We start from the raw sequence: 23,500 nt of genomic DNA on the forward strand, positions 1-23,500 counted from the left end.
TGTGAATTCTGCTGCTGCCCTTTGAGAGGTCTCTACCAACCTTCTGAGACTGACTCACCGAACGCTTGGGTTTGATCCAACCCGGATGAAGAACCACTGTTCTAGAGTAACTGATGGTCAGGGCAATGGAGGATTTCAGCACATAATTTTTGTGCATGTATATACTGTGTAGCGCATTAAAAACCAGTTGTGTAGTTTATAATGCTCTAGCCTAGATTTCCAAACGTATTGTTCACCTTTCGTTTACATGTAAGGTGATACTTAATGTATTAGCCTTCTGCCGAATGAGAAGTATAATAAACTAATTATTAATTTATTGTCATAACTAAGGTTTCTTTCACAAGAACTCAATTACATATTTGGTGGAGATTTGAACAAACATGTACTTAATACAACCATATTGCATTGATTAACAACCAATATTAAATATAGTCTCATGCAAAAACATCTAAGCTTGAAGACTAAATTCTATGGCAATGCAATTTATAAAAAGCCACTTTACAGTTGTATCTGTACGAATGTTACAGAATGATACGCCACAAATGTGCTTCTTATCATGTTTACCATTCTCCAATTAACTGTTAACTTCTACAGTTACTGTTAACTTTTACAGTTGCTATTAACTTCTAACTAAATAAATGCGCACAGAAGCCTTGCATAAGTTTGTTGAGAAAAGCAAATGAAGGGGCCTATGTCCACATCCATATATTTGGTCTAACAGAGTCCCAATATTACCCTCTAGCCATGTCTTTTAATGTTGCAAACATCACAAGCTTCTAAATTTTACAACAAAGGAAAATAGTACGCCTTTGGTTATGCTTTGTTGTATCACAACCAAACAAACTACTTTGCAGATCAAAAAATTTGTTTCCTTTCAGGAGTGAAAAAAAGGAGTTCAACGAACCTTACAAAAGCTGTAATTGAAGCTTATGCTTGGAGCATCCTTGCAGCGTTACAGACATGTGCTCTGACCCGAAGATGGCCATAAATTACTCTCATAACTCATCAAAGACAAATGAGGGTTACTCCTGCGCAAGAGGAAGTTGAAAGGGGGTAAAGACTCAAAGCTTTTAGCATCTTTTCCAGGTACAGCCTGTATGTGTCAGCATGAAATGTATCACAGACTGCAATATTCTTGATAACCATTTGATGATGTCAGACGAAAGATTCTAAATGAATTATACTTTGTACGAGGCACATATACATGTAAGAAAAATGAGAAGGTTGCATCATCACAGAAATTTTACAGATGCGTTTATTACAATGAGGTATTTAAATGTGTGCTTTGTCTTTGCGATGAAAGCAAGCCTCAGTCCACATTCACTGTTTCCATGATGCGGATTATGCAGATTTGGAGTTGTGCACACGTTGAGTTACCGTGCAATAAGTGTTTCAATGGGCACTTGTGTGTTGTAGATTAACGCAGGCGCTGTGTAAAAATATAGAATTCTAGGTCAGAGGTCCTAGCGAAGCACTCCTTTCTCGCTTAGCAGCACGCTTCCGAAATAGGAACGACAGAAGTAGGAAATGTTTACAATTGAATAGTTTGCACAGTATTTTCTTGCCCATTATTCACAGGCGTGAAACATTCAACGAAACTTTGCGAGTAATAAAACTCGCGTGATTCGCATGTTTTTGCCATTGCAAACTTGTGGATGACCCACATCATGGATACACTGTGATTGACCAACAAGTTATGGATATTTCATTTTGGTCCATCCTCTACATTCCTCTACAAATGAAATTGCATGCGCTAAAGGAGGAAAAGGCGAGGTGAAGAGGGAAGGCGCCAATCCGCTACTGGCGCTCAGCAGCTGCTTATAACTGTAAAACATCAGGTACTTTTAGCTAGAGGCCAGAGTGTCATATGTATGTAAGTGCCAAGCATGTAAGTGTCATGTATGTTAGTGCCAGGGTATGTAAGTGTCACGTATGTAAGTGTCATGTATGTAAGCATGTATGTAAGTGTCATCTATGTTAGTGCCATGTATGTAAATGACATGTATGTAAGTGTCATGTATGTAAGTGCCAGGGTATGTAAGTGTCATGTATGTAAGTATCATGGTATGTAAGTGGCATGCATGTAAGTGTCATGTATGTTAGTGCCAGGGTATGTGAGTGTCACACATGTAAGTGTCATGTATGTAGGTGACATGTAAGTGCCAGGGTATGTAAGTGTCATGGTAAGTGTCATGCATGTAAGTGTCATGTATGTAAGTGTCATGTATGTAAGTGCCAGGGTATGTAAGTGTCATGTATGTAAGTATCATGGTATGTAAGTGGCATGCATGTAAGTGTCATGTATGTAAGTGTCACGTATATAAGTGTCACGTATGTGTCATGGTAAGTGTCATGTATGTAAACGCCATGTATGTAAGTGCCATGAAATGTAAGTGTCACACATGTGACACTTACATGTCAAAGCCAAAATGAAAATGAGAGCTGTTGAGTTTATTAACATGTGGTAATAGCCAACAGTACATCTAAACCATTTCTAACAACGAAGACATCATGATTCCCAAGTACTAGTTAAGAAGATATACCTAGAGGTTAAGCTTTTTCTTGAATGTGGGCAGAATATCCATGTACATATATTCTTCGACACGTGTAGGTCAATAAAAGTTCAGACCTCTGTCTAGGGGTCCACATTATACCGCCATAATATATCTTCAGAGAATTACAAGTATATTATGTAAGGTGTAGAGGGTAGCCCTAGGCGTGTACAACCGTAATTAGTGCATAGTTTCTTGAGTGAGCACATCACTCACGCCATATGACAGAAAAAGAAATACCATTTTGCCCCTCGATAAACAGCCAAGTCCGGCATGCTAGGAGGATGTTGGAAGAAAACAAAAACAGCTTGCAATTTGAAATATACCATCGTTGCGTATGAGTTATGTCTTTGATATTGAGCTTGAATCTGACAGCTAATGTGTGAAGAATTTTATAGCATTGCTAACACGGCTGGCAGGCCTTGCCAACACCGCAGTCCATTATGATGCTTGCGCTATCTTGCATGGTCACTTCATAAAAATGCACAGCCAACCAACAGCAAAGCGTGTCACCGCTTTGTCAACAGCAAATATTTGCTGCAACAACAATTTTTCATGCTCGCAATACGTAACTTCTTTACAAACAGAACAACCACAGTTTCTTGTCAAAACAAAACAGTTTAACAGTTTTTTTGCAAACTTATATTTTCCTTATTCAGACTATCGTCCGGCACCAACACAAGACTGACAATAAACATGATGAGGATGATGAGCACCATGCTCATCATCCTCATCATGGTGACAATAAGCTGTCACCATGATGAGCTATAGTTGTACATGGAAGGATCATAGAATGTGGTTGTTATGAAAAAAGTTGTATTTGCAGAAAGAGGAACAACTACCAATACAGATCTTGAAGAAACGATGGCTGTATTGGGAAATAGTATCGCAATAACATATTCGCTGAGAGATTTAGGTATTACCTATAGAATATCCTCTTATCGTAAAACAGATACTTTAAAAGCAGTATTTTTCCCAGCAAAAGACAAAAAACACACAAAGTAACTGCGAGTAGATTGGCTGACACATGGCGTCGGCGCTATTCTGAAAGTACAACATTCAATTCTCGCTATCAACACAAGAATCCGAGGAAACTGGCTCAAGCGCCTGAGTCCATGACGACCAAACACTTCAGATAAAAAGAATACTTTTATTTTTCTAGGCCATCCGTTGCCTATTTTTTCCAGATGATCAATGAGAAGTTATTTGTGCTATAGGGCAATAAGTGAGCAGTTAGTATGCATCCCATCACTTTGTAGTTGCTATCAAGACACCTGGTCATACTTGCAAGCACCTTATCACTTCTGTCAACTCACTGAGAAGGTAACCCGCAGGTCTGCATCAGCTACGTGATAATCGGCGTCGAATTGAATGCCATCAGATGGTTTGACTGTTGATGACTTGATGGGCAGGTAAACAGCTGTAAAGCAAATAACTTGTCTAGTTATGCCTGCTTATACAAATATGTACGACTGACTATGCTCGCACTTGTCGATAAGTAACTCGTTATGATGGCTGCGTGCCAAACAAACAAATTGCTATGTAATAGAGAAAGTAATGAGGTGCCAACTAAAAAGGTTTAATTATGACCATGTATAAAATACAACACAGATAGGAGAAAAGGCATCTTATATAAGCAACTATCAGTGACTGCGGTTGCTTGAAGATTTGTAGGAAATATTAAAATCGAGTCAGAACCTATATTTGTAGTTGCTGATGGGAGATGATAAGTCGAGCTTTTGCTGCATAATAACAGCAATTTGTGTAAATTTCGTAGCATCAGCTACTGTAATATTTCTACTTTGATGCTGTATCAAGTTGAATTTATTATGCTAACCTACAGTTTTTTGAATAAAACATGTAGCTAGAAATATTAAATTTTATTTGAATAATTTCAAATGCCCGATCAAATAAGGTACAATGTTTATTAATAACTTTTATTATGTGATTTTGTGGCAGATAAGAATGTGTTATGCAGGGGTTTATCATTTGTGCTGTTGCCTGCCAGGCTATATGAGCTGTTGCCTGCCAGGCTATATGAGCTGTTGTGAAGCATAAACCAGAATGGGAATTAATGCACCCTGCCACAAGTTTGTATTTAAAAACTGGATGTCTGATCTTCAAACCAAGAAAAATACCAATTTCAAACGGAAACAGACGGAGAATTAGTTAAATTGTGATGGAGACAACAAAGAAATATACAACCTGTTTACTCAACATTTGAACTGAATGCATTTTACAATACTGGTTTGGATATGCATTCAGTGAGCTTTGGTAAACGAGGATAAATTTATATGAGAAGAGTTACCTACTCTTTTCTTCAGTGATGGTTCAAGTGATAGAAAAGACAATTCGAAATTCTGGGTTTTGTCTGCGTGGTCTATTTTATCAGAGTTACAGACACAACAGGTGGAAAGGAAAAATAAAACATAATGACTATAAAAATACCAACAGAGCGTTTAATGATTTGTGGGAATGACTAGGCGCAATTGCGCAATAACACCGCTGCTAGTAGGGGGGTTGTGCCTAAGTTGGCATATGTGAGCAGTTGCAAGTGCAGCAGAACCTCCACTTAAGAAATCAGTTCGTTCTGGACGATGTTTCATAAGTAGAAATACGTTTTACCATATGGCCCAACAAAACTTTTACCAGGCCCAACAAAACTTTTACAAGGCCCAACAAAACTCGGACATAATATTTGTATAAAATATAAATAAAGATTAAAACTTGTAACGAATACATGTTACAATTATATTGCAACACTATGAAAAGAAAAAGTACACAGAGAAAAAGGAACAGAAAGATAAAGAATAAAAGCTACGAACAGTACGCTTTTTACCTTTGGTGTAAGTCAACTAGACTTGCCAAATAGAAGACCGTGGAGAGTGGGAGGACGAATGACAGTGAATCAAAGTTATCAAAAAAAGTGTTAGAAGTGAGCATTGAACCACGAACGAAAACAAGCACTTGTGCTTTACTGACTTTCGCTAGCAAATGAAATTGAGTGAAACACATTGCCCATACCTATGGGGAACAAACGGGCCCAAATACAAAACAAACAAACGAAAAAAACAAATGGACCAAAATAAGGCCTTTCAGTATTTGATCTAGAAACATGTTTTGGAAGTTACAGCAATATTTCTACGAAATTTGATATGTAGTTTGGTAAGTAGTTTGGTAAGTAGTTTGGTGAGTAGTTTGGTATGTAGTTTGGTATGTAGTTTGGTATGTAGTTTGGTGAGTAGTTTGGTATGTAGTTTGGTATGTAGTTTGGTATGTAGTTTGGTATGTAGTTTGGTGAGTAGTTTGGTAAGTAGTTTGGTATGTAGTTCGGTATGTAGTTTGGTATGTAGTTTGGTATGTAGTTTGGTATGTAGTTTGGTGAGTAGTTTGGTAAGTAGTTTGGTATGTAGTTTGGTGAGTAGTTTGGTGAGTAGTTTGATATGTAGTTTAGTATGTAGTTTGGTGAGTAGTTTGGTATGTAGTTTGGTATGTAGTTTGGTGAGTAGTTTGGTATGTAGTTTGGTATGTAGTTTGGTATGTAGTTTGGTATGTAGTTTGGTAAGTAGTTTGGTGAGTAGTTTGGTAAGTAGTTTGGTATGTAGTTTGGTATGTAGTTTGGTATGTAGTTTGGTATGTAGTTTGGTATGTAGTTTGGTAAGTAGTTTGGTATGTAGTTTGATAAGTAGTTTGGTATGTAGTTTGGTGAGTAGTTTGGTAAGTAGTTTGGTAAGTAGTTTGGTAAGTAGTTTGGTATGTAGTTTGGTATGTAGTTTGGTATGTAGTTTGGTATGTAGTTTGGTGAGTAGTTTGGTGAGTAGTTTGGTATGTAGTTGGGTATGTAGTTTGGTGAGTAGTTTGGTAAGTAGTTTGGTAAGTAGTTTGGTATGTAGTTTGGTATGTAGTTTGGTATGTAGTTTGGTATGTAGTTTGGTATGTAGTTTGGTATGTTTTTTGGTGAGTAGTTTGGTATGTAGTTTGGTGAGTAGTTTGGTGAGTAGTTTGGTAAGTAGTTTGGTAAGTAGTTTGGTAAGTAGTTTGGTATGTAGTTTGGTATGTAGTTTGGTATGTAGTTTGGTATGTAGTTTGGTGAGTAGTTTGGTGAGTAGTTTGGTATGTAGTTTGGTATGTAGTTTGGTAAGTAGTTTGGTATGTAGTTTGGTATGTAGTTTGATATGTAGTTTGGTAAGTAGTTTGGTGAGTAGTTTGGTAAGTAGTTTGGTATGTAGTTCGGTATGTAGTTTGGTGAGTAGTTTGGTATGTAGTTTGGTATGTAGTTTGGTAAGTAGTTTGGTGAGTAGTTTGGTAAGTAGTTTGGTATGTAGTTCGGTAAGTAGTTTGATAAGTAGTTTGGTGAGTAGTTTGGTATGTAGTTTGGTATGTAGTTCGGTATGTAGTTTGGTATGTAGTTCGGTATGTAGTTTGGTAAGTAGTTTGGTGAGTAGTTTGGTAAGTAGTTTGGTGAGTAGTTTGGTATGTAGTTTGGTATGTAGTTTGGTATGTAGTTTGGTATGTAGTTTGGTAAGTAGTTTGGTATGTAGTTTGGTATGTAGTTTGGTAAGTAGTTTGGTATGTAGTTTGGTAAGTAGTTTGGTATGTAGTTTGGTATGTAGTTTGGTATGTAGTTTGGTATGTAGTTTGGTAAGTAGTTTGGTATGTAGTTTGATATGTAGTTTGGTGAGTAGTTTGGTGAGTAGTTTGGTATGTAGTTTGGTATGTAGTTTGATATGTAGTTTGGTATGTAGTTTGGTAAGTAGTTTGGTATGTAGTTTGGTATGTAGTTTGGTGAGTAGTTTGGTGAGTAGTTTGGTGAGTAGTTTGGTATGTAGTTTGGTGAGTAGTTTGGTAAGTAGTTTGGTAAGTAGTTTGGTAAGTAGTTTGGTATGTAGTTTGGTGAGTAGTTTGGTGAGTAGTTTGGTATGTAGTTTGGTATGTAGTTTGGTGAGTAGTTTGGTATGTAGTTCGGTATGTAGTTTGGTATTTAGTTTGGTATGTAGTTCGGTATGTAGTTCGGTATGTAGTTTGGTATGTAGTTTGGTATGTAGTTTGGTAAGTAGTTTGGTATGTAGTTTGGTATGTAGTTTGGTGAGTAGTTTGGTGAGTAGTTTGGTGAGTAGTTTGGTAAGTAGTTTGGTAAGTAGTTTGGTATGTAGTTTGGTGAGTAGTTTGGTAAGTAGTTTGGTAAGTAGTTTGGTATGTAGTTTGGTATGTAGTTTGGTGAGTAGTTTGGTATGTAGTTTGGTAAGTAGTTTGGTATGTAGTTTGGTAAGTAGTTTGGTATGTAGTTTGGTAAGTAGTTTGGTATGTAGTTTGGTATGTAGTTTGGTGAGTAGTTTGGTGAGTAGTTTGGTATGTAGTTTGGTATGTAGTTTGATATGTAGTTTGGTATGTAGTTGGGTATGTAGTTTGGTGAGTAGTTTGGTATGTAGTTTGGTATGTAATTTGGTATGTAGTTTGGTGAGTAGTTTGGTATGTAGTTTGGTAAGTAGTTTGGTATGTAGTTTGGTAAGTAGTTTGGTAAGTAGTTTGGTATGTAGTTTGGTAAGTAGTTTGGTATGTAGTTTGGTAAGTAGTTTGGTATGTAGTTTGGTAAGTAGTTTGGTATGTAGTTTGGTATTTAGTTTGGTATGTAGTTTGGTATGTAGTTTGGTATGTAGTTTGGTAAGTAGTTTGGTATGTAGTTTGGTAAGTAGTTTGGTATGTAGTTTGGTGAGTAGTTTGGTAAGTAGTTTGTTATGTAGTTTGGTATTTAGTTTGGTATTTAGTTTGGTATGTAGTTTGGTATGTAGTTTGGTAAGTAGTTTGTTATGTAGTTTGGTATTTAGTTTGGTATTTAGTTTGGTATGTAGTTTGGTATGTAGTTTGGTATGTAGTTTGGTATTTAGTTTGATATGTAGTTTGGTATGTAGTTTGGTATGTAGTTTGGTGAGTAGTTTGGTATGTAGTTTGGTAAGTAGTTTGGTATGTAGTTTGGTAAGTAGTTTGGTATGTAGTTTGGTAAGTAGTTTGGTATGTAGTTTGGTAAGTAGTTTGGTAAGTAGTTTGGTGAGTAGTTTGGTATGTAGTTTGGTATGTAGTTTGGTATGTAGTTTGGTATGTAGTTTGGTATGTAGTTTGGTGAGTAGTTTGGTATGTAGTTTGGTATTTAGTTTGGTATGTAGTTTGGTATGTAGTTTGGTATGTAGTTCGGTATGTAGTTTGGTATGTAGTTTGGTAAGTAGTTTGGTAAGTAGTTTGGTATGTAGTTTGGTAAGTAGTTTGGTATGTAGTTTGGTAAGTAGTTTGGTATGTAGTTTGGTAAGTAGTTTGGTATGTAGTTTGGTATTTAGTTTGATATGTAGTTTGGTATGTAGTTTGGTATGTAGTTTGGTGAGTAGTTTGGTATGTAGTTTGGTATTTAGTTTGGTATGTAGTTTGGTATGTAGTTTGGTAAGTAGTTTGTTATGTAGTTTGGTATTTAGTTTGGTATGTAGTTTGGTAAGTAGTTTGGTATGTAGTTTGGTATTTAGTTTGATATGTAGTTTGGTATGTAGTTTGGTATGTAGTTTGGTGAGTAGTTTGGTATGTAGTTTGGTATGTAGTTTGGTAAGTAGTTTGGTATGTAGTTTGGTAAGTAGTTTGGTATGTAGTTTGGTAAGTAGTTTGGTATGTAGTTTGGTAAGTAGTTTGGTAAGTAGTTTGGTGAGTAGTTTGGTATGTAGTTTGGTATTTAGTTTGGTATTTAGTTTGGTATGTAGTTTGGTATGTAGTTTGGTATGTAGTTTGGTAAGTAGTTTGGTATGTAGTTCGGTATGTAGTTTGGTATGTAGTTTGGTAAGTAGTTTGTTATGTAGTTTGGTATTTAGTTTGGTATTTAGTTTGGTATGTAGTTTGGTATGTAGTTTGGTATGTAGTTTGGTAAGTAGTTTGGTATGTAGTTCGGTATGTAGTTTGGTATGTAGTTTGGTAAGTAGTTTGGTAAGTAGTTTGGTATGTAGTTTGGTAAGTAGTTTGGTATGTAGTTTGGTAAGTAGTTTGGTATGTAGTTTGGTAAGTAGTTTGGTATGTAGTTTGGTATTTAGTTTGATATGTAGTTTGGTATGTAGTTTGGTATGTAGTTTGGTGAGTAGTTTATTATGTAGTTTGGTATTTAGTTTGGTATGTAGTTTGGTATGTAGTTTGGTAAGTAGTTTGTTATGTAGTTTGGTATTTAGTTTGGTATTTAGTTTGGTATGTAGTTTGGTAAGTAGTTTGGTATGTAGTTTGGTATTTAGTTTGATATGTAGTTTGGTATGTAGTTTGGTATGTAGTTTGGTGAGTAGTTTGGTATGTAGTTTGGTATTTAGTTTGGTATGTAGTTTGGTAAGTAGTTTGTTATGTAGTTTGGTATTTAGTTTGGTATTTAGTTTGGTGAGTAGTTTGATATGTAGTTTGGTATGTAGTTTGGTATGTAGTTTGGTATGTAGTTTGGTATGTAGTTTGGTGAGTAGTTTGGTATGTAGTTTGGTAAGTAGTTTGGTATGTAGTTTGGTAAGTAGTTTGGTATGTAGTTTGGTAAGTAGTTTGGTATGTAGTTTGGTGAGTAGTTTGGTAAGTAGTTTGTTATGTAGTTTGGTATTTAGTTTGGTATGTAGTTTGGTGAGTAGTTTGGTATTTAGTTTGGTATGTAGTTTGGTATGTAGTTTGGTAAGTAGTTTGTTATGTAGTTTGGTATTTAGTTTGGTATTTAGTTTGGTATGTAGTTTGGTAAGTAGTTTGGTATGTAGTTTGGTATTTAGTTTGATATGTAGTTTGGTATGTAGTTTGGTATGTAGTTTGGTGAGTAGTTTGGTATGTAGTTTGGTATTTAGTTTGGTATGTAGTTTGGTATGTAGTTTGGTATGTAGTTTGGTAAGTAGTTTGGTATGTAGTTTGGTATGTAATTTGGTAAGTAGTTTGGTATTTAGTTTGGTATGTAGTTTGGTAAGTAGTTTGGTATGTAATTTGGTATGTAATTTGGTAAGTAGTTTGGTATGTAGTTTGGTAAGTAGTTTGGTATGTAGTTTGGTAAGTAGTTTGGTATGTAGTTTGGTATGTAGTTGGGTATGTAGTTTGGTAAGTAGTTTGTTATGTAGTTTGGTATTTAGTTTGGTATGTAGTTTGGTAAGTAGTTTGGTATGTAATTTGGTATGTAATTTGGTAAGTAGTTTAGTTTGTAGTTTGGTAAGTAGTTTGGTATGTAGTTTGGTATTTAGTTTGATATGTAGTTTGGTATGTAGTTTGGTATGTAGTTTGGTGAGTAGTTTGGTATGTAGTTTGGTATTTAGTTTGGTATGTAGTTTGGTATGTAGTTTGGTATGTAGTTTGGTATTTAGTTTGGTATGTAGTTTGGTATGTAGTTTGGTAAGTAGTTTGGTATGTAGTTTGGTAAGTAGTTTGGTATGTAATTTGGTATGTAATTTGGTAAGTAGTTTAGTTTGTAGTTTGGTAAGTAGTTTGGTATGTAGTTTGGTATTTAGTTTGGTATGTAGTTTGGTATGTAATTTGGTATGTAGTTTGGTGAGTAGTTTGGTATGTAGTTGGGTATGTAATTTGGTAAGTAGTTTAGTTTGTAGTTTGGTAAGTAGTTTGGTATGTAGTTCGGTATGTAGTTTGGTGAGTAGTTTGGTATGTAGTTTGGTATTTAGTTTGGTATGTAGTTTGGTATGTAATTTGGTATGTAATTTGGTAAGTAGTTTGGTGAGTAGTTTGGTATGTAGTTTGGTATTTAGTTTGGTATGTAGTTTGGTGAGTAGTTTGGTATGTAGTTTGGTGAGTAGTTTGGTAAGTAGTTTGGTGAGTAGTTTGGTATGTAGTTGGGTATGTAGTTTGGTGAGTAGTTTGGTATGTAGTTTGGTATGTAGTTTGATATGTAGTTTGGTATGTAGTTGGGTATGTAGTTTGGTGAGTAGTTTGGTATGTAGTTTGATATGTAGTTTGGTGAGTAGTTTGGTATGTAGTTTGGTATGTAGTTTGGTATGTAGTTTGGTATGTAGTTTGGTATGTAATTTGGTAAGTAGTTTGGTAAGTAGTTTGGTATGTAGTTTGGTATGTAGTTTGGTGAGTAGTTTGGTATGTAGTTGGGTATGTAGCTTGATATGTAGTTTGGTATGTAGTTGGGTATGTAGTTTGGTGAGTAGTTTGGTATGTAGTTTGATATGTAGTTTGGTGAGTAGTTTGGTATGTAGTTTGGTATGTAATTTGGTAAGTAGTTTGGTAAGTAGTTTGGTATGTAGTTTAGTATGTAGTTTGGTATGTAGTTCGGTATGTAGTTTGGTGAGTAGTTTGGTGAGTAGTTTGGTAAGTAGTTTGGTATGTAGTTTGGTATGTAATTTGGTAAGTAGTTTGGTAAGTAGTTTGGTATGTAGTTTAGTATGTAGTTTGGTATGTAGTTCGGTATGTAGTTCGGTATGTAGTTCGGTATGTAGGTCTGTGTAAGCAGTTTCTACTGTAGTTGCTCATTCGGTTTTTTATCTTTCTCCTTGTTTTTAAAAAATAGAATATAGAGGAAACGATAAGCCACAAATTTTGTATTGAAAAAACCTCGACCATCAGCGAGTGAGAGTTGAAATCGGCTTTAAATTTCCTAGCTATTTTTTAGATCTCATATAAATTTACTGGTAGGCTACTCAGATATGGATTCCTGATTCTAAATTCAATTCCGATTCAACGATTCTAAACTCTATTATCTATCCTTGACCTGACGCAGCTATGCAAGTTATAGAGCTTCAAACCAATTTTAGAGAATCTGAGAACCGGGTCATATATTGTGTGACATATATATACTAGAAATTCCCCTGTCATACAGCCCATGACCAAAGTAATATTGGAAAAAAGAAAGGGTACTGATGGTTGAGAAATGCAATATTAGCAGTCAAATGGCACTGCAGTGCAATAAGATAACTGCAATGGTAGCCGTAATATACTGGGTGTTATTATGTATAACAAACAGCAATAATGAAAGGAAAAGATTATATGTTTATATCTCTCCCCGCAATAGGAGAAATGCAATATTAGAATTAAAATGCACTGATATTATTAGAATAACCAATATTATTAATACAGTCATACTTCAACTTACGAGCTTAATGCGTTCGGAGACTGAGCTCGTATGTCAATTTACTCGCATGTTGGTGCAATTTATTTATATATAGAACAATTAAATATATATTTATTGGTTTCCATACTCTGTAAAATGCAAATAAAACACTCAAAACAAGATATTGTAACAGAAAGAACATGTTGGTTATTGTCCTAACTTAGCATTTGCTTTCAAAAAGCAACAAATAAAAAATAATGCAAGGAAATGTGTTAAATTAAAATGTAAAATTAAATACATACAATAGCAGCTAACGCTAGCATTTGCCAGAGAGAGATATATAAGTTATCCTTCATTACAACATTTGACTGATAAATTTGGATTTTATCAATGTCTTAAAAGACAAACTTAGAAGCAAATCTAAAAGCAAACTTTCATTTTTAACTTGACGTAATTAAAATTTCTTCGGCGTTCATAGCTTGAAGTTTCTCGCTAGTTAGCTAATTTTTCCTTTGTTTCGCTTTCACGACTAGCCGGCCGTTTTAAGATGAACCTATCTAAGGACGTTTGCCTTTGTCGCCCTTTCAACATGTCGCGATTAGGACGAACACAGGCGTCGTCACAGGTGTCGTCACGTCGTTTAATGCGCGACCACTATCCAACTTGTCCGAATGTCAATTTTTATAGTTTTGATAGATAGCAACGGCCTTTTCAAATAGCTTCGTTTCAGTTACGCTGTCACCGGCCAATTGTTTATCTTATATCCAATGCCTGAGCGGTCTCTCCATCAGCGGTGGTGAAGATCGCCGCGCCGTTTAGAAACTACGGTTAGTACTTTTGCGAGCTAAATGCCCTGAATATAATCCTTCTGTTTGATAATTGTGGATGTATTTCTGTCCTATTGTTGAGCTAGCTCAATCATGCATACACATTTCGCATATTTTTCAATAATTTTCCGTTTAATATCAATTAATATCATTTGCTTTTTCTTTGCATTATTTTTCATTTTACTGGCAAACTTTCGGTCTACGCACAGTACTTTTAATTCACATAATTCTGCACTGAAAAGCGTGCACAAAAACACGGTACAAAAGTATAACCTGCGCAGTTGAAAAATACAGATTGATGCTGTTGTCATAAAACACCTCCGGCATACTTGGCAACTGACTCACGTGCTCGTATCTCAAATATGGCTCGTATGTTAGTGCTAAAACTTGCTTAAAAGCTGGCTCGTATCTCAAGTTTCTCGTACGTTGGAGCACTCGTAAGTTGAAGTATTACTGTATAGTAATACAGTAATAATAGAAAACCAATGCGCAATTTTGTTTACATTTCAAAACGTCATAGCTAACAATATCAAGAAGTTGTGATATTTATATAGATTTTTAGAAAATCTATTTAACAAAACTATTTAGAAAAAATAATAACAGTAACATATTGCCCAACATCGGTCACTATATACTTCGATCTTGTAAATACAAATGCTTGTTCTTATAATTAAATCTTATAAATTCAAATAATTATTCTTATAATTAAATATTGCAATAATTTCATAAGAATTGTTAGAAAAAATATCATCGTCATTTCCTTTACTTTCACTGCGTTGGACATCAGTTGGAATACCAAAGTACTCATAAGTGTCCAAAATGTCAGTTACTTTGAAATAGGCAAAAAAGAAACGATTACTTTTCAGTACTTCTACGCCAATTACAGAAACCTTCGGCAATTGGACAATGCTATAGACTGGTGAAATGTGCACGTTTTTTTCGTGAAATGCGCACGACTTAATGGTTCTTTTCTCTGTCGCTCGGAATTTCGTTGACCGGTCTTAATTGTGATAAAAATAAGGCTTGTAAAGTTTTAATAACGATTTTAGGCCAAATTAATCTGTCTATTTATGTATAATCCTATCAGATGGATAAGGTTTAGGAAATTTTCTACAAATAATAAAGACATAACATATTTAAATAGGTTTATATGTGTTTTGTCTCGTTATTATACTTAAACAACTCCATTGAAAAATGGTTAAATTTGTTGATGAGATTTCGGTACAAGGGTTTGCGACGGCCGTTGATGAATAATTTTCGTGAGTTGTGTGCACATATGCATTTATCATAAATCTCCCAAACAATCGCTTCGCTCGCGTTTGGTAGTGGGCTAAACTTGATCATATATTGTCTGACATACATATGAACCTGATCATATATTGTGTGGGCTTCTCAGCAGTCTAAATCACAAATCCTGGAGTGAGGGGCAATGAGCACCTTTGGTTGATATAGCGCCATAACAGGCACCTTTGGTTGATATAGCACCATAACAGGCACCTTTGGTTGATATAGCGCCATAACAGGCATCTTTGGTTGATATAGCACCATAACAGGCACCTTTGGTTGATATAGCACCATAACAGGCATCTTTGGTTGATATAGCACCATAACAGGCACCTTTGGTTGATATAGCACCATAACAGGCATCTTTGGTTGATATAGCACCATAACAGGCACCTTTGGTTGATATAGCGCCATAACAGGCATCTTTGGTTGATATAGCACCATAACAGGCACCTTTGGTTGATATAGCACCATAACAGGCATCTCTGGTTGATATAGCACCATAACAGGCATCTTTGGTTGATATAGCACCATAACAGGCACCTTTGGTTGATATAGCACCATAACAGGCATCTTTGGTTGATATAGCATCATAACAGGCACCTTTGGTTGATATAGCACCATAACAGGCATCTTTGGTTGATATAGCACCATAACAGGCACCTTTGGTTGATATAGCACCATAACAGGCATCTTTGGTTGATATAGCACCATAACAGGCACCTTTGGTTGATATAGCACCATAACAGGCACCTTTGGTTGATATAGCACCATAACAGGCATCTTTGGTTGATATAGCACCATAACAGGCACCTTTTGTTGATATAGCACCATAACAGGCACCTTTTGTTGATATAGCACCATAACAGGCACCTTTTGTTGATATAGCACCATAACAGGCACCTTTTGTTGATATAGCACCATAACAGGCACCTTTTGTTGATATAGCGCCATAACAGGCACCTTTGGTTGATATAGCACGATAACAGACACCTTTGGTTGATAAAGCACCATAACAGGCATCTTTGGTTGATATAGCGCCATAACAGGCACCTTTGGTTGATATAGCGCCAAAACAGGCACCTTTGGTTAATATAGCGCCATAACATGCATGGCTGAAAACTGAACAAAAAGGAGCGGTTCAAAAGTGCATAAGTACACAGAATGTATTTCAGTGATTTTAAAATTTTGTATGCGTGACGTTCGGCTACATCCCTCTATCATTCAAGACAATAACTGAGTTTGGAGCTAAACGTTTTATTTACCCTACAGGATGAAAATATTCGCGAAGTTAAGTTTCGCACAAATTGCCTTTTACATGCATATTCGCAGATTAATTTATTCGTGGATGAACACACTCTCTATTAAGAGTTAACTCTATTGTAGCTAGCAATAGAGTTAACCCTTCGAATGCGTACACCGCGCGTTTAGGTTTTTATTTAGCTGACAACTACGAGTCGATCATGCAAAGGCAGCTAAACTATAAATTTCTTGCTGTGCCCAGAGGTTTTCACGAATATTCATCGCTTTGGAGGCCTTTGATGAACCAACAACTTGTGGTAAGTAACGAGTTTTTTTAAAACCATGTACTAAATTACTAATTGAATTTTACTTTGGTTCTTTGGTAAAACGGAATATTTATTTTTTCCATCCCTACTGCTTCGTTATTTGCTTTAGTGTGAGAGAGGAGCCAATAATCTGCACAACCCATTTGCAGTAAAGCTAATAAACGCAGACTGCGCAACGGTTGGTTATCTACCTCGTGAAATAAGTACAGTAAGCAGCTTTTTCATCATACGCGGAGGCACAATGACTGCAAGGGTGGTGGATGTCATTCCTAGAAGATCACCAACCATTCAGGAAGGTCTTGAAAATGAGGTAGAAATGACGGCAGCAGCTAACGAGGAGAATATGTTTTAAAAAAGGAACAAGAACGCTTTTACGATCACAAATTTTTGGCCAACTGGCAAAGCGTTGCAATAGTAAGCCACGAGGAGAGTTCTGATGATAACTGCCTTACCAGCCATGTAGTAGCGAGAGAATCGCCTTTAACATCTACCCAAGAGAGTGACAGCGATATAGCGCTGCTATTACCAAAATAACTAGTCAGAGAGCACCATTACATGCTAGTATTTATTGTACTTATCGAGCGTATCAGTTCAATTTTATTGCCAGACAACCGCCATATGGGCCAAACTGTTTTTATTTACTCCATTCATTGTTTGTAAAATTTTATTTGTATTTGAAATGTTGTATTTGTACACTCAATATTGTAATTAATCTATATATACATTTATACAATATGCTAATTCATAAGCTAAGCATAATTCAAGCTAAGCTATAAATTTTTGGCTTCATCCAGAGGTTTTCATGAATGTTCATCGATTTGGAGGCCTTTGGTCAACCAGGAACTTGTGGTAAGTTATGAGTTTTTTCAACGTAAAGAACTGCAGTAGATTTTTTTTGATGATGATTCCGTTTCGAATAACTTGTGACAACCTTGAACAATTTTGTAAAGTGTGATGCATTGGCAATGGGATTAACTCAAAGCCGCGGCGATAATTTTAAAAAAAATGGAACTCGGCTACGTTTACTACTTCTGCCTAGCGACTAGTTTTTAATTTGAGGCAGTAGTTATTCTCCCTTGTGTTTAAAAATAGAACTAATTATTCGCGAAATTTAATAATTCGCGGAATCGCGAACTATTAAATCTATCGAATATTTTCATCCTGTAGGGTATGTATTAGTTTTAAAAATTTTGAGGCAAAAATTGAGATTTAGCAACTAAGCTTCACATAAATAATGTCTGTTAATAAAACTTATACGAGCACTTTGAGTCAAATTAATATCTACTTACACTACCAGAAACTTGATTGATGATGTTTTTATGAAGGCCGGGTTGAAATCTATAATAGATTTCTATAATATAATTGTGTTTTAGAAGGTTTTTATGACTGTACAAGTTGTTCTATCTATATTTATAGCTATTTGTTTCTGTTAAACCAGTTTTTATTAACTTCGTTCGGTCCATCACCGATTACACAAATATCTCTGTTAGCAAATTCATAAATCACTAAATTCATAAGTACATGTAGGCCTATATATACTATCAATAAGATTTTTTGTAGTAAGCAATATCCATGTTTTAGTGATATATTCACAAACTGTTCATTGAATTGGTACATAATTTTTTGCTAATGTGCTAGATGAGCCAAGTTTAAAGGTGGACTTGCAATAAAATTCACATTAAAGTTATTTGGTACCAAAAGATTCACCATGTCTTACTCTGTTGTGTTGTAGGTGCCAAATATGTGGAAATGTGATTACAAGCTCTTAAAAGCTCAAAAACGAAAAGCTGCCGTAGATTGGAATCTCTTTATTCAGATGACGTAGCCATGAAATTTGGTTATTGTCTTGTCACGTGACGTTCTCTCGTGAATTGAAAGGCCAATAAAAAACTCGATATAAAACTTATCGTAGCACTAGTTTATGACAAACACTTCGGGTTTTACCGAAGACCCTGTATCAAATATAGATGCTCGCTACTTTACAGTTTTATTCGGTTTGGTCTAATCGGCAAGTCGTAATCTGATCATGTGACCCAATACTTCGCAAATAATTTCTGCAGCACTTTTCGATTATCACAAGTGACAAACAGGCTCGTCATGATTATCAGACAATGATATGTACTCCTTCAAACTAAGGCTAAAAAATTAAACGAATTTTCACGGTAAGTTATAGGATATCACTGTTAAAAGTGGCAAAAGTGACAACATTATGATGACGATAAAACAGACGCGTAAGAACAATAGACATGGTTTTATTGAATGCGTGAAGTATATTTGTGAAAATATTTCGACAAATAAGGTTGCATGAAATGTAAACAGAAACCATCTCACATAGCTACGTCACATTTGAGCCGTTTCGGAAAGAGAATCCAAACTACGGCGGTCTCAAGTGGCTGCGATTTTCTGTTCATTTTTGAGTTTTAAGAGCTTGTAATCACCTTTCCACATATTTTGCACCAGCAACACAACAGAGTAAGACATGGTGAATCTTTTGATAACAAATAACTGTAATGTGAATTTTGTTGCAAGTCAGCCTTTAACTTTACCTATGCTTATTTATCCATTTTAATAAATATATTGCTTTATCACTTGTAAAAAAAATCAAATTTTTCGTCTATCAACTACTGATAATGGATTGAACAACATAACCGTAGGAAAACTCTGATGGACAGCAACAAACTTTTTTACAGCCTATACAATCTCTTTAAACACAAACCCCATTGCCCTTTAACCTGTCTCGAATAAGCTTTAGAATCAAAAAATCACATCAAAATGTATTACAATCTAGGTTGAACATATATTGATTATAACGTCACTGAGTAAGCCAATAAATAGTAAGATTCCTCGATATACACTTTATACCACTTTATGCAAGAATAGAATATCGGAACAGTTTCTTGTTGATGTGAGATCAAAACAAAAACAGAAGTGAAGCGGACTATAGAAATAGATAAGTGCTCAAGTTATTCAAGGAGTCAGAACATCATCACATGTGTGTGTATTGTTATGTGAAGGACATGCAATACGGTAACAGGCCTCGGCTTTTACTATTTTAAAATTTCTTTAATCAGTAAAAATTTTACAGAAAATTTTTTACCTTATTGCAAACACCAAGCCATCATTATACAGTACACTCCTACAACGTCGATAATACTTTTCGAGACTGTTTACTGTTTACATATAGGAATTCTACATTATATGAACTGTAAAATACGTGCGAATAACCTAATCCGTTCAGTCTAAGATCATCTCAAACTCACCCATGTTTGCCTTTCAAATATGAAAAAACTAAACTTCACTTTTTAATTGAATGATTGTACAATAACCGTGGTACTGTTGGTATGTATCGACAACTTTTCTCTTTTTATATCACTTTCTCTTAGTTTAGGGTTCATGATTACAGCGATTTTACATTAAGGAAGCGAAGTTAAAGGAAGCGCACACCTCCGATGTCAATTTAAATCAATTTTTTCCCATTCTAAACAGCAGCGTCAATGCTGCAAAAAATAGAAAATACTGGATGTCTAAAATAAAGTAAAACAAAAATACAGATTTACTACTGTAAAAGCGGCGTTTGTCTGTCTATTTGTCTTAAGCCATTAGGTTAGGGTCCTTAAGGTTAGGATAAAAGATTACCTTCAACGAGACTCCAACTCGTGACATTCAGCGCGGTCGACCAACAATCTAACACCTGCACCAATCGACCGCATTTATGAATTTCTGAATAATTATGCACCTACTTATGTCTCCCAGCACGCTACACTGCAAGGGAACTAGTACATCTATATATGTATGTTCTCAAATCTGATTTGAATAATGAGAGTCCCACAGGTAGCATTAAAAATATTATCTTCTCTTCTGTCGCATTTGGGAGAAAAAACGATGTATAGCAGGTATCTGTTATTGATATATATATCTAGGTCTTTGTTATATATATACAGCCAGCTCAATGCCAGGAATCAAGTCATGACAATAAATACCTACGCACTGCCAGTAATAAGATATCCAGCAGGCATAATAAAGTGGACTAAGGAAGCCATCAAGGAAACAGATATAGCAACTCGTAAACTGCTGACCATGCATGGAGAACTCCACCCAAAATCTGATACTACTAGATTGTATCTCGATAGGAAAGATGACGGTAGGGGACTCAAAGGTGTACAGCAGACAGTGAAAGAAGAACAAAGCGTCAAAGCCTATGCAGCCTCCATGGCCACTTCAGATAAGTTGCTAGCTGAATTTCAATCGGCTGCTCTGACAATGGAGCTTCACCCTGATGATGAGGAAATTGACTGGCACATGAAACCTCTTCATGGTGCTTACCACCGACAAATATCTCAGGTTGGCGATCTTCACCAGACATATATGTGGCTGAACAAAGGAAACCTAACGGCCAATACAGAGTCGCTACTCATGGCAGCCCAGGAGCAAGTGCTCCCAACAAGGCAACTCCAAATAAAAATCTATCACACTAGAGACGATCCTAGATGCAGACTGCAAAGATGCACCTGAGACCAGCCAACACATCATCAGTGGATGCAAGCAGCTAGCAGGAAGCGCATACACTGAGCGGCATAATCGTGTCACAGGTGTTGTGTATAGAAGTCTATGTGATGAGTATGGCCTTAATAAACCACAACACTGGTGGGAAGCTACTGGTAAGGTCAATGAAAATGACCGCGCTAAGAGCCTCTGGGACTTCTACATCCGGACTGATAAGCATGTCCTAGCAAACCAACCAGATATAGTGGTGGTGGACAAGGAGAACAAGAGGGCTACTATAATAGATATAGCAATACCCAATAACTGCAATAACCAATACCCCCAGTACCCAATAACTACAATATAGTCAGCAAAAAAAAAGAAAAGGTAGAGAAATATCTCCCTTTTGGAGAAGAGATTGAAAAATGCTGAGATGTAAGGACAACTGTAATTCCAGTAGTCATTGGGGCACTGGGCGCAATAACACCGGCGCATAAAATGTGGCTTGCCTAGATACCGACAGCAATTAACTCAGGTGAGTTGCAAAAAAGTGCGCTAATGGGAACAGCTAAGATCTTGAGGCGAGTGCTCAAACTCCAAGGTCTGTGGTAGGAGACCCGAGTTAGAGCAGAAATTACCACCCATATGGGTTACCGGGGTTAGGAAACAATTTTTTTTCATATATATAACAAAGACCTAGAAATAGAAATATATATTATATATATCTATAAATTTACATTATATATATACTATATATTTCTCAAAGTTGGTCGTCGTATGTGTATTCGTAGGTTTGATTGCCTGACTATAGATCTTAAAATCTTGGAATGAAGATTCCATACCGAAGAAAATTCGATCTCAGACCTGCCGTTCACCAGTCTGACGCCTTACCCACTAAACTACAGAAACCGAATTGCTAGCTTGCCAATATATGTCATTATATGAGAGCAAATACCTAACTGCTTTGCGTACGACGCGGGTCATAGCCTAACATCACGAGAAGCTGTTGCTCACATTATTAAATGTACTGGCTAATAGCGCGCAGGCTAATAGCGAGCAACTCTCACTACTTTTCTATTACCCGAGCAACGCCGGGTAGCACAGCTAGTATATATACATAACAGAGACCTGCTATACGTCGTTTTCTCTCCCAAATGTGACAGAAGAGAAAACAATATTTTTAAGGCTATCTGCGGGACTCTCATTATTCAAATTAGATTTGAGAACTTGCACCGACTTGACACTTTACGTTATATGGAATGTCTTATGTAATGCAAAGCAAAACCTTCACATATGGGTAAGATTTTTTATTACGAGAATCTTGCATAATTTGGTAAATTTTTCAGTGTTTCAAACTTTAAATTTTAGAATATCAGAATACAACATCCTAGCTATCTAAAAGTATATAAAAATTTCAAACTGGCTATTGGTTTATGATACATAGACAATTTTGTGACGTCTCGAGATGCAAGTACATGCGATACAAGGACAAAATGATAGTCATAAGACACTAATAAACTCGGTAGCACAGCATGGTGTGACATCCTATGTTTACTGACTTGCAGGAATATAGTACAATGTTTTGATATTTGCATTCTTCATCTCTCAGCTTGTCTTTTCTCCTCAGTCATATTGTAATAATAATTACTACACTGTCGTTTTTGGCTTATTCTTTCTGTTTTTTGTGAAGCTTTTGGTAACTTTTACCTTCTTTCAGTTTAGGTGGCACTTTTCTTAAAGGTCCATTTGAAATGGCCCTTGCTAGCTGCACTACTAGCATATTATACAAGGTAGACTGCATAACTATTATTGTACTTTATTCCTAAACTCATCTAAGTAAAACATTATTGCTTAGTCGATGTATAGAAATTAACACCATATCCATTATTAAATAAAAGAGGATTAATTCAAATAAAATTGCATCAACATGTACATGGTGCAGTCAATAAATTTATTTATATTTATTGAATAACACTTAAAAATTTATTTTTATATCTATATTATATATTTTTATACCGATTCCACTAACTAAAAATTAGCTTGTGACTGATTAAATTGTTGATAGCTAACATTTGAAACAGTATGAAAAATGAATATGTACTAACAGCTGTTATAATCTAAGCCTAGGTAATATTTTAATGTGGTGTTGTGCTATTGACATTAATTAATAATATAACTGGTATTAATAATATTATTTCATATTTATAATATAACTAGCTGGTACCACTTGGCGTTGCCCAAGTAATAAAAAAGTCTTTGCAAAAAAATTTATTTGTATTTAACATATAACAACATTTGCCATTCTAACTTTTAAACTTCATATCATGAAGCAAATGTTCTGTGTAGGTCAAATAAATTAGGCAAAACAAAACAACTATAAAAGAGTTTAGATGTAAATGTGAAATTACTGGCAAGTAATAGCTAAATTAAGTCTGTTTTGCTAGGATTACAATAAAAGATGATTCGGTAATGATACAATTAATACGAACTGAGAAAACAAAATAAAAATCCTGACTATATTGAATTAATAATAACAATTCTTGCATAGAAGTGTGTGTGTGTATAAAAAAGATTACCGTTCCACCAGAAGCTATCCACCAAAACTTCAAATATGACGATACTGGTACCTTTCGATACTGATACAAATGTAAAAATGAGATATCGTACTGTCTGTCTGACCAAACGGTGGGAGAATGTGGAAACTCTTCCTATAAATGTCTGCGTGAGAAGAATTGGCCTTGACCCCAAATA

At 35.6% G+C, this 23,500-nt stretch overlaps 1 protein-coding gene across 3 annotated transcripts in view; it reads right to left on the reverse strand.

Annotated features, from left to right (window-relative positions):
• Positions 1-3,297: 3,297 nt before the first annotated feature.
• Positions 3,298-23,500, reverse strand: part of LOC137387193 (protein arginine N-methyltransferase 7-like) — a 55,583-nt gene continuing 35,380 nt past the window's right edge. For all 3 annotated transcript variants that reach the window (XM_068073519.1, XM_068073521.1, XM_068073520.1), the window contains one exon: positions 3,298-3,972. In XM_068073519.1, the coding sequence (XP_067929620.1) occupies positions 3,860-3,972 (113 nt within the window). In that variant the 3' untranslated portion in view covers positions 3,298-3,859. The remainder of the gene's footprint in view (positions 3,973-23,500) is intronic.

This window comes from Watersipora subatra, chromosome 2, assembly GCF_963576615.1.
Source record: "Watersipora subatra chromosome 2, tzWatSuba1.1, whole genome shotgun sequence".
NCBI classification, from domain to species: Eukaryota; Metazoa; Bryozoa; class Gymnolaemata; order Cheilostomatida; family Watersiporidae; genus Watersipora; species Watersipora subatra.